General features: G+C 49.7%; 1 protein-coding gene across 6 annotated transcripts in view; it reads right to left on the bottom strand.

Moving 5' to 3' along the window:
* Positions 1 to 11,048, bottom strand: part of Stx18 (syntaxin 18) — a 101,042-nt gene that overhangs the window by 2,337 nt on the left and 87,657 nt on the right. For all 6 annotated transcript variants that reach the window (XM_030254807.1, NM_026959.3, NM_001289535.1 and 3 more), the window contains 3 exons: positions 8,444 to 8,502; positions 7,321 to 7,390; positions 132 to 212 (listed from right to left, as the gene is read on the bottom strand). In XM_030254807.1, coding sequence (XP_030110667.1) covers positions 132 to 212; positions 7,321 to 7,390; positions 8,444 to 8,502 — 210 coding nt within the window. The remainder of the gene's footprint in view (positions 1 to 131; positions 213 to 7,320; positions 7,391 to 8,443; positions 8,503 to 11,048) is intronic.

Here is an 11,048-nt window from a genome sequence, read left to right as displayed (position 1 = left end):
AAACCCATGGCTACAGCTGCAAGGTGGACCCTAAACACTACACAGTATTCTTGGACAACCTCACTAATGGGATTCAGGCTGCTGGGATGCAGTGCTGGGCCACATCAGACTAGAAAGCACAAGGTACCCACCTCTCGGATGTCTTCGTTGCCTTCCTTAATATTTTCAGTTGCCCCCACGACTAACTGGTGAATGCTGTCGATCTCAGTTTCCTGTGGAAGAGAAGAATATCAGGGAAGACAAGCATTCTTTTCTCCACCAAGAAGACATTCTTCTACAAGTACTTGTCTGAAGCATAAAGCTTTCAGGGTGACCAGGCTGCAGTGTGGACACTCCACCCTGTGCACTGTGGCCAGTACTTCTCCTCAGCCCCATTATCTGAAGTACAGCTAGTGCTCCAGGCCTCTCTCTCAGAGCCAGCAAGTAGTACCACTGACCTATCTGGCCCATGGCAGGCCTTTCAGTGGGACTCTGACCAAGCCAGGTAGTGCCCTGCTGTAGTAACACCACATATGCCACCATGAATATGTTCTCTACATGGTAATCCAGTGACATACCCTGGCTAGCCATACAGCAAAGGGAATCAAAGGCTCCAGGACTCAGCCTTCTACCTAGGGACATCAGCTGCCACTGCAGTGACTGCCCCAGAGGCCTAAGCAAAAAGCCCCCCTGAGAAAGAAGAGAGCTGCCCTATGGGAAGTATAGTAGGTTATGAGGATGGTATCCCTCTGGAGTCCACCATGGGCTGTTGGGAGCCGCGCCCACATTCGCCGTTACAAGATGGCGCTGACAGCTGTGTTCTAAGTGGTAAACAAATAATCTGCGCATGTGCCGAGGGTGGTTCTTCACTCCATGTGCTCTGCCTTCCCCGTGACGTCAACTCGGCCGATGGGCTGCAGCCAATCAGGGAGTGACACGTCCTAGGCGAAGGAGAATTCTCCTTAAGAGGGACGGGGTTTCGTTTTCTCTCTCTCTTGCTTCTTGCTCTCTTGCTTCTTACACTCTTGCTCCTGAAGATGTAAGAAATAAAGCTTTGCCGCAGAAGATTCTGGTCTGTGGTGTTCTTCCTGGCCGGTCGTGAGAACGCGTCTAATAACAATTGGTGCCGAATTCCGGGACGAGAAAAAACTCGGGACTGGCGCAAGGAAGATCCCTCATTCCAGAACCAGAACTGCGGGTCGCGGTAATAAAGGTTCCCGTAAAGCAGACTGTTAAGAAGGATTCAACTGTATGAATTCAGAACTTTTCAGCTGGGGAACGAGAGTACCAGTGAGTACAGCTTTACGAGGTAAGTCTGATCTTGAACTTTCTAAGGAAATTCAAGACAGTCTATCAGAAGTAAAGTGGAATATGTTTGGCCTTGAATTTTTTCTAGTGTTAGAAGCCCTTTTGTTCCTTTTCACATGTTATCAAGTGGTTAAGGCAGGGCGGATTCTAGATGAAATTCAGGACAAGCTATCAGAAGTAAAGCGGGGAGAGAGAGTAGGAGCAAAGAGAAAATATGGTACACAAAATAAGTATACAGGCCTTTCCAAGGGTCTTGAACCCGAGGAAAAGTTAAGGTTAGGTAGGAATACCTGGAGAGAGATTAGAAGAAAAAGAGGAAAAAGGGAAAAGAAGAAAGATCAATTAGCGGAGGTCTCTAGGAAAAGGAGCCTGTGCTCATCGCTGGATGGGCTCGGGGAGCCAGCTCTTAGTAGCTCTGAAGCAGATGAAGAATTCTCCTCTGAAGAAACAGACTGGGAGGAAGAAGCAGCTCATTATGAGAAAAAAGGGTACCAGCCAGGTAAAGTGCTAGCTAATCAGTTAAGGAAGCCAAAAGCGGCTGGCGAAGGCCAGTTTGCTGATTGGCCTCAGGGCAGTCGGCTTCAAGGTCCGCCCTATGCGGAGTCCCCGCCCTGCATAGTGCGTCAGCCCTGCGCAGAGAGGCAGTGCGCAGACTCATTCATTCCCAGAGAGGAACAAAGGAAAATACAACAGGCATTTCCGGTCTTTGAAGGAGCCGAGGGTGGGCGTGTCCACGCTCCGGTAGAATACTTACAAATTAAAGAAATTGCCAAGTCGGTTCGTAAATACGGAACCAATGCTAATTTTACCTTGGTGCAGTTAGACAGGCTCGCCGGCATGGCACTAACTCCTGCTGACTGGCAAACGGTTGTAAAAGCCGCTCTCCCTAGTATGGGCAAATATATGGAATGGAGAGCGCTTTGGCACGAAGCTGCACAAGCGCAGGCCCGAGCAAACGCAGCTGCTTTGACTCCAGAGCAGAGAGATTGGACTTTTGACTTGTTAACGGGTCAGGGAGCTTATTCTGCTGATCAGACAAACTACCATTGGGGAGCTTATGCCCAGATTTCTTCCACGGCTATTAGGGCCTGGAAGGCGCTCTCTCGAGCAGGTGAAACCACTGGTCAGTTAACAAAGATAATCCAGGGACCTCAGGAATCCTTCTCAGATTTTGTGGCCAGAATGACAGAGGCAGCAGAGCGTATTTTTGGAGAGTCAGAGCAAGCTGCGCCTCTGATAGAACAGCTAATCTATGAGCAAGCCACAAAGGAGTGCCGAGCGGCCATAGCCCCAAGAAAGAACAAAGGCTTACAAGACTGGCTCAGGGTCTGTCGAGAGCTTGGGGGACCTCTCACCAATGCAGGCTTAGCGGCCGCCATCCTCCAATCTCAGAACCGCTCCATGAGCAGAAATGATCAGAGGACATGTTTTAATTGCGGAAAGCCTGGGCATTTTAAGAAAGATTGCAGAGCTCCAGATAAACAGGGAGGGACTCTCACTCTTTGCTCTAAGTGTGGCAAGGGTTATCATAGAGCTGACCAGTGTCGCTCTGTGAGGGATATAAAGGGCAGAATTCTTCCCCCACCTGATAGTCAATCAGCTTATGTGCCAAAAAACGGGTCATCGGGCCCTCGGTCCCAGGGCCCTCAAAGATATGGGAACCGGTTTGTCAGGACCCAGGAAGCAGTCAGAGAGGCGACCCAGGAAGACCCACAAGGGTGGACCTGCGTGCCGCCTCCGACTTCCTATTAATGCCTCAAATGAGTATTCAGCCGGTGCCAGTGGAGCCTATACCATCCTTGCCCCCGGGAACCATGGGCCTTATTCTCGGCCGGGGTTCACTCACCTTGCAGGGCTTAGTAGTCCACCCTGGAGTTATGGATTGTCAACATTCCCCTGAAATACAGGTCCTGTGCTCAAGCCCTAAGGGCGTTTTTTCTATTAGTAAAGGAGATAGGATAGCTCAGCTGCTGCTCCTCCCTGATAATACCAGGGAGAAATCTGCAGGACCTGAGATAAAGAAAATGGGCTCCTCAGGAAATGATTCTGCCTATTTGGTTGTATCTTTAAATGATAGACCTAAGCTCCGCCTTAAGATCAACGGAAAAGAGTTTGAAGGCATCCTTGATACCGGAGCAGATAAAAGTATAATTTCTACACATTGGTGGCCCAAAGCATGGCCCACCACAGAGTCATCTCATTCATTACAGGGCCTAGGTTATCAATCATGTCCCACTATAAGCTCCATTGCCTTGACGTGGGAATCCTCTGAAGGGCAGCAAGGGAAATTCATACCTTATGTGCTCCCACTCCCGGTTAACCTCTGGGGAAGGGATATTATGCAGCATTTGGGCCTTATTTTGTCCAATGAGAGAGCAGCGTTGGGGGATAATGTCGATATTTCCACTCCCAATGACGGTGATGTATAATGCTCAAGTATTCTCTTGCTTTTTTACCACTAACTGGGAACTGGGTTTGGCCTTAATTCAGACAGCCTTGGCTCTGTCTGGACAGGTCCAGACGACTGACACCATTAACACTTTGTCAGCCTCAGTGACTACAGTCATAGATAAACAGGCCTCAGCTAATGTCAAGATACAGAGAGGTCTCATGCTGGTTAATCAACTCATAGATCTTGTCCAGATACAACTAGATGTATTATGACAAATAACTCAGCAGGGTTGTGAACAAAAGTTTCCGGGATTGTGTGTTATTTCCATTCAGTATGTTAAATTTACTAGGGCAGCTAATTTGTCAAAAAGTCTTTTTCAGTATATGTTACAGAATTGGATGGCTGAATTTGAACAGATCCTTCGGGAATTGAGACTTCAGGTCAACTCCACGCGCTTGGACCTGTCCCTGACCAAAGGATTACCCAATTGGATCTCCTCAGCATTTTCTTTCTTTAAAAAATGGGTGGGATTAATATTATTTGGAGATACACTTTGCTGTGGATTAGTGTTGCTTCTTTGATTGGTCTGTAAGCTTAAGGCCCAAACTAGGAGAGACAAGGTGGTTATTGCCCAGGCGCTTGCAGGACTAGAACATGGAGCTCCCCCTGATATATGGTTATCTATGCCTAGGCAATAGGTCGCTGGCCACTCAGCTCTTACATCTCACGAGGCTAGACTCATTGCACGGGATAGAGTGAGTGTGCTTCAGCAGCCCGAGAGAGTTGCACGGCTAAGCACTGCAATGGAAAGGCTCTGCGGCATATATGAGCCTATTCTAGGGAGACATGTCATCTTTCATGAAGGTTCAGTGTCCTAGTTCCCTTCCCCCAGGCAAAACGACACGGGAGCAGGTCAGGGTTGCTCTGGGTAAAAGCCTGTGAGCCTAAGAGCTAATCCTGTACATGGCTCCTTTACCTACACACTGGGGATTTGACCTCTATCTCCACTCTCATTAATATGGGTGGCCTATTTGCTCTTATTAAAAGGAAAGGGGGAGATGTTGGGAGCCGCGCCCACATTCGCCGTTACAAGATGGCGCTGACAGCTGTGTTCTAAGTGGTAAACAAATAATCTGCGCATGTGCCGAGGGTGGTTCTTCACTCCATGTGCTCTGCCTTCCCCGTGACGTCAACTCGGCCGATGGGCTGCAGCCAATCAGGGAGTGACACGTCCTAGGCGAAGGAGAATTCTCCTTAAGAGGGACGGGGTTTCGTTTTCTCTCTCTCTTGCTTCTTGCTCTCTTGCTTCTTACACTCTTGCTCCTGAAGATGTAAGAAATAAAGCTTTGCCGCAGAAGATTCTGGTCTGTGGTGTTCTTCCTGGCCGGTCGTGAGAACGCGTCTAATAACAATGGGCCCCTTGAACTGTGAGGCCTTGAGAATCAGGCTTATGTCAGTGCTGCAGGCTGTTTATGGCAAACTCCTCAGCTCCTGCTCTGATGATCTCTGCAGTGTGTCACTACCCACATGCCCTGGCCCATGTGCCATGTGCACTCCAGTGATGTCTCCACTGGGAACTGAATGACTGAAGCCTGCCTTCCATTCTATAGCATTATACCAGGACGGGCTCCCTAAATGTGGGCACATTAGAGCATGTCCCCCTCTCTCCACCCCCGACAGGAAGACTAAAAACAGTACCACATGGCTGGTATGGTAGGGTCTCCAATAGCATTGTCTCATGAATGGAGACCAGCACCCGCTACTTCCAAGTTCTCAGCATCTACACAGGGCATTTGTGGCCAGCAATTCAAGTCTTGTTCTAACTCTTACCCATTTAGCAATGTGTTAAAACATGCTGCTTGAACTTTATATGCCCCGGTACAGGGGAATGCCAGGGCCAAGAAGCAGGAGTGGGTGGGTAGGGGAGCAGGATGGAGGGAGGGTATAGGGAACTTTCAGGATAGCATTTGAAATGTATATAAAGAAAATATCTAATAAAAAATAAATTTAAAAAAACCACGCTGCTTGTATGGCTAATGTGTTTCAAAGCCTGTAACATCATGAAGCTGGCTTCTAGACCTTATAAAGAATAAACAATGCTAGAGGAGAGGCCAGTATCAGCAGTTCATATTTGTCCTTGTCACTTGGTGAGTGACACAGGAGAGATAGGAGATAGTGTGAGCTGTACAACCTGACAAGAGCCTTATCCTAGTCCTGCCACTCAGACAGTATGTGACCCTCTGTAAGCTAGTAGATATCTCTGAGCCATAAATTTCCCTCTCTTTGTGTTGGGTGATGCCCACCTCTCTGGTGACGATTCCCAGGCTGTGTGGGTGCAGCCTCTAGACCTTGGAGCCTAAAAGACTGTGATTCCCTTTGCTGTATGGCTAGCCAGGGTATGTCACTGGATTACCATGTAGAGAACATATTCATGGTGGCATATGTGGTGTTACTACAGCAGGGCACTACCTGGCTTGGTCAGAGTCCCACCGAAAGGCCTGCCATGGGCCAGATAGGTCAGTGGTACTACTTGCTGGCTCTGAGAGAGAGGCCTGGAGCACTAGCTGTACTTCAGATAATGGGGCTGAGGAGAAGTACTGGCCACAGTGCACAGGGTGGAGTATCCACAGTGCAACCTGGTCACCCTGAAAGCTTTATGCTTTAGACAAAGTGACTCTCCCCAAAGTGAGCTGCGGTGCCAGCTCACTTGCTTTGATGGCTTCCTCTGTCATGCAGCTGACATGGCCATTAGGCCAAGGGTCTGCACAAAGTCTGTCTCCAGGGTTCATGGCCTTCACACACGTGGCTTGGGTAGATCTTTAAGATACTTATGAAGAGGGCTGGAGAAATGGCTTGGCAGTTAAGAGCACTGACTTTTCTTCCAGAGGTTCTGAGTTCAATTCCCAGCAACCACATGGTGGCTCACAACCATCTGTAATGGGATCTGGTGCCCTCTTCTGTTGTTTCTGAAGTCAGCTACAGTGTACCCATATAAATAAAATAAATAAATCTTTTTTTTTTTCTTTTAAAAAAGATACCTGTGAATCTTATTCTTATGACCGTGTACTCCCAAATGTTGTTAGCTTCTACCTCATCCATGCTGACTCAACTCTGCTGTGAGGTTCAGGCAGCTGTGAGTGAGCCAACGTCCCGGAGAGAAGAGGAAGGTATGTTTTAGTCCTAAGCTCACCGGGGAGCAATCTTCCCCCTCTCAGCTGTGCTCCAGGAGCAGCAGGGGCTGGCTGAGAGGCTGTCCCTAATTTCTGGAGCACAGTGGGTTGAAAAGCAGCTCTCCATTCTGCACCGTGCAGAGTGCTTCTGTGCTCACCTGTGAACACAACAGCAGCCCTGTGGTCTCATCCCTTTCTACAGATGGGGGTGGGGGATGGTGTGGAGGGATTGCACCTTCCTAGTACCACTGGATGCTCTAGCTCACAGGGGCCACTCTGCTCCTCAGCTGTGCCCCAGAGGGTTGCTGCGGGCTGATGGAAGCTAGGTCAGGGTGCTCTGAGTGATGTGACTAGCTAACAGAACATGGTGCTGTCTAGTCGGCATCACTCAGAGGCTTCTGGAAGAGGGCTCCAAGCTCTCTGTCAGTCCTAAGTCAAGACTCAAAACTGCTGGGCTCTGGATCCTTTTACCTGTTGCAAAACCTTTTCGGTGAATATCTCTTGGAGTCTGGAAATTTCAACGACTTTCCCTTCGATTTGCCTTCAAAAAAAGAATGGACAGGTGACATGTTAGCTGTTAGCTCCTGGTAATCTAAGATGAATGGTACACTTTTCTGAAGGAAACATTAAAGTGATAGCAAAAGAGGAAGGGCAGCCATGCCAGACAGGAGGAGGAGCTGGGCAGGCATGGTAGGTCCTCTGCATAGCCTAGTTACCTTGTGATACATGCTGGAGAAGCAAAGGCATGGTTACTTTGAAAGCCCATCTTTAAAAAAAAGTATTATTTCTCTCTCAAGCCAGCTCCCTATGGCAAGACAATGCTGCAGTACAGTCTGTGATCACCACGTCTGGTTTAGCAATCATGTGCTTGCCCAACCTGAAACACTGGCTGAGCCTTTCCACCATGGGGCAGGCTGGGGCTGAGGGGCTGAGAGTGGAAGCTGGCTCAGACTGACCTTCCCTACTCCAGCACAGCTGGGTCAGGGGCAGGAGAAAGGTGTGAGTGGCGAGGGATTCCCTCTAGAAAATATGGGAAGGGCAGACAGGAGACATGGAAGGAGCAGTACCAGGGCATGGAGAAGAACAGCAAGTGGATGGGCAGAAGAGGCCCGAGAGAGCCACCTCTGGGACAAAATAACCCTGGGGCTGTCCCAGGGAGTACCCCTACCCTGAGTAAGTCCCAGGCCGGGAAGGGCCACACTCTGAATGGAATGGGGTCCTGCAAAGACTCAGCTGTTGCTTCCACAGCACTGCCACGCTCCTGTGGAACACGGGCGCTTGCAGTTCACTGGCAAGTGGGTGTGAGCCTGGTCACCTGGAAGCAGGACTCCTTCACAAGGCCCCCACTGCATTTACAGCCACTCCACCCAAGCAGCCCCGTGCTAGTGCTATGGTTCTGCGTTTGGGACAGACTGTCTTTAGTGTGTGCTTTCTGCATGCTGCAGCACCCACAAGCTTACTGTAGCAGCCAGGCTCCTCCCACAGGCTCAGCCGGCCCTGCCCTGTTACACGTGGGTGCCTGGATGCCAAAGCAATTGGAAAGAGCCCCCAGTATCTGGGAAAACTGTCATCAAGCTACTAGCTACATACATACCTCACTTCGTCAAACAAGCTGTTCATTTCACCAATGAGTCGCTGATTTTCTTGTTCAAACTGCAAAGAAGCACACACACTCAGAATGATATCAGATGGGACTCAAGAAAGGGGCAACAAGGAACCTTTGACCTTCCACCCACCTTCTAAGGATCCCTGCCCAGTCCCGTCGGCCAGCACAGGGTATTGCCAGCAGATTGTCTGAAAAATACTGTACTCTGGGAGGAAAATGCTTGCCAGTCCAAAGACCAACTGTGCTACGCTGACTTCAGAGTCCTCCTGGGTCTGAACTCAGGAGCAGCTGACACTCAGACTAACTGCTGAGCAGAGGAAGCTGCCTCTGCGGCTTCAGACACACTCCGCTTTGATTCCACGGCTGCCGCCTATCTCCAGGTGCAGCATTTTAGACAGAGAACTTGGTGTGGGGAAGACTGAGGGGCAGAGGCTGGCAGGCTCCTTGGCCTGTGACAGGGACAGACCTTTGACCTCCCAGGGCCTTGTGTGACAGCACCAGGGCTGCCCACTGCCTAGAGGTAGCCCCACTGCCCTTTTAGAGTAAGCTCCACACCTGCTTCATACTGGCTTGTCCTAGTTTTCCTTCTGTGGAGTACAGTCTAGATCCTGAGCAGAATGCTCTGAAAAGAACTCAGGTAATACATGGCTCCTCGTGTTGGGCTCAGTACCCCACTGCCTATGACAACAGTGCACTGCTTCCCTGTTGGAGCTACCTGGCCCAGCAGAAGAGGCCTCAGGTACATATTATCATCTGTGATCCAGCCAATGTTCACCTCTGACGGCAGCCTCAGCCACTTCCACAGGACACAGGTGTATGCCACATTCCCCCATCTCTTCTGCCTGGCTGGGGACTCCAGCACAGGTGCCATGTTAAGGCCTGGCCCTAGAGCAGATGGAGGCACTTTCTCTGGGTCTTCCCTGCATGCAGCTTCACTGTGATATTTCTTAACTTGTTCAGGGACCAGCTTCTCTTGAGAGGCAGAGCCATCTTTAGTCCTTAAGCCCTGCACAAACCCTGCTACCCGGCCATCAGAACAGAGGCTTCATTCTACCCTAGACTCATCAGATCAGAAAATGGGAGGAGGAGGATGGGTGGTTCCTAGCACCACTTGAGTCATAGCAGCTGCCTTGCAGACTGTGGAGACAGTATTGCTAATGGCTCTTTCCATTAGGCATCACAGAGACCAGGTAAGAGAATAAAACCTTCACTTTGAGTCTGAAGGCTTCAGCTGTTAACTGTCTGCTCAGCAGTGACTTAGGAGGCCAGTATTCCTTGCGCATGTGTAATTACTTCAGTTGTAGGTGCTGATTTACATGCACCAACTCCCTCAGGTATGCTCAAGTTTGTTTTCCAGCGAAGCATTTCCTTTCTTTCTTTTTCCCCTAATGATAAAATATGGACCTGCCCTTTTAAATCTTGTCTTTCGATGCTTTGAAACTGTCCTTACAAACGATTAACTATCAGTCTAGGTGACTTACTACTGGATGCTGCCTGCAAACAAAGCCCTCTGGCTTCCTCCAGCCCAGGCATGAGATCCGGGGCTGCGGGGCCTTTCTAAGCCCTAGCAACTGACACTTCAGAAAGTATCACAGTGGCTCCAGCAGTCAGGCAAAGGCACAGGCTTCCCTGACCCTGGAGTTCTGTATGTCATCTCAGAAATACCCAGCCTTTCAAGGGACTGATGCCACACACCATCCCATGTGGTAAGGGGTGCTACTTCATAGCAAATGTTGCTACTGTTAAGAACTGTAATGTAAATGCCTGTGTTTTCTGATGGACATTCACTGGCAAACCTGCCCCGAAGTTTGGGTAGCAGGGGTTGCCATGTTGGCCACATACCTCATGGTATGGAAGCCAGGTATGAGAGCTCATGAAAATGGTTAGGTGGTCCTAGCTGGTCGGCAACCTTTTTCTTTTTTCTTTTTGGTTTTTCGAGACAGGGTTTCTCTGTATAGCCCTGGCTGTCCTCGAACTCAGAAATCCGCCTGCCTCTGCCTCCTGAGTGCTGGGATTAAAGGTGTGTGCCACCACGCCCGGCTGTCGGCAACCTTTTGATGGCTATCAGTTTCTTTGTAGACAGCTGTGAACCTTGCCCTTCCTTGACCCTGAGGTATGAAGTTGCAGTTGGAATCCCATCCCCTTCACCTTTGAATCTGTATGTCTTTGGTGAGTAATCCAACCCTTCTGTCCTTCTGCCTTTGTCACCAAAATGGGAAGAGTAGGACTTAGGCAGTGAGGTCGTTAAGACACGTATGTTGTCTACTTGAGTACTCTCTGGGAGACAAACTCCAGACAGGTTGTTAAGGTAAGGGGGGAGATGCATGGAGGTCCCTTTCACCTCAGATTCAATGGAGCAGCTGTAGCCCGTTGCTGTCTCACTCTGTCAGGCTCTGGAATATGTACAGGCAGTCCCTTCTAGGGTCAGTCTGACTGTGCAGCCATGTTGCCTCCTCACATAAGTAGGGACTTGGCCAGGCCAGGCACAGGGCTGAACCAAAGCCTTGGTCTCTGTCATCAACACCACAGCAGGATGTCTACATGCCCAGAGATACAACTTGAGATTCAGGTGTCCCTGAACAGGTAGGTGTCT

The sequence above is a fragment of the Mus musculus genome, chromosome 5 (genome assembly GCF_000001635.26).
Source record: "Mus musculus strain C57BL/6J chromosome 5, GRCm38.p6 C57BL/6J".
Classification (NCBI taxonomy): Eukaryota; Metazoa; Chordata; class Mammalia; order Rodentia; family Muridae; genus Mus; species Mus musculus.
Note: the sequence above shows the minus strand (reverse complement) of the source record. Positions and strands in the feature narration are given on the sequence as shown.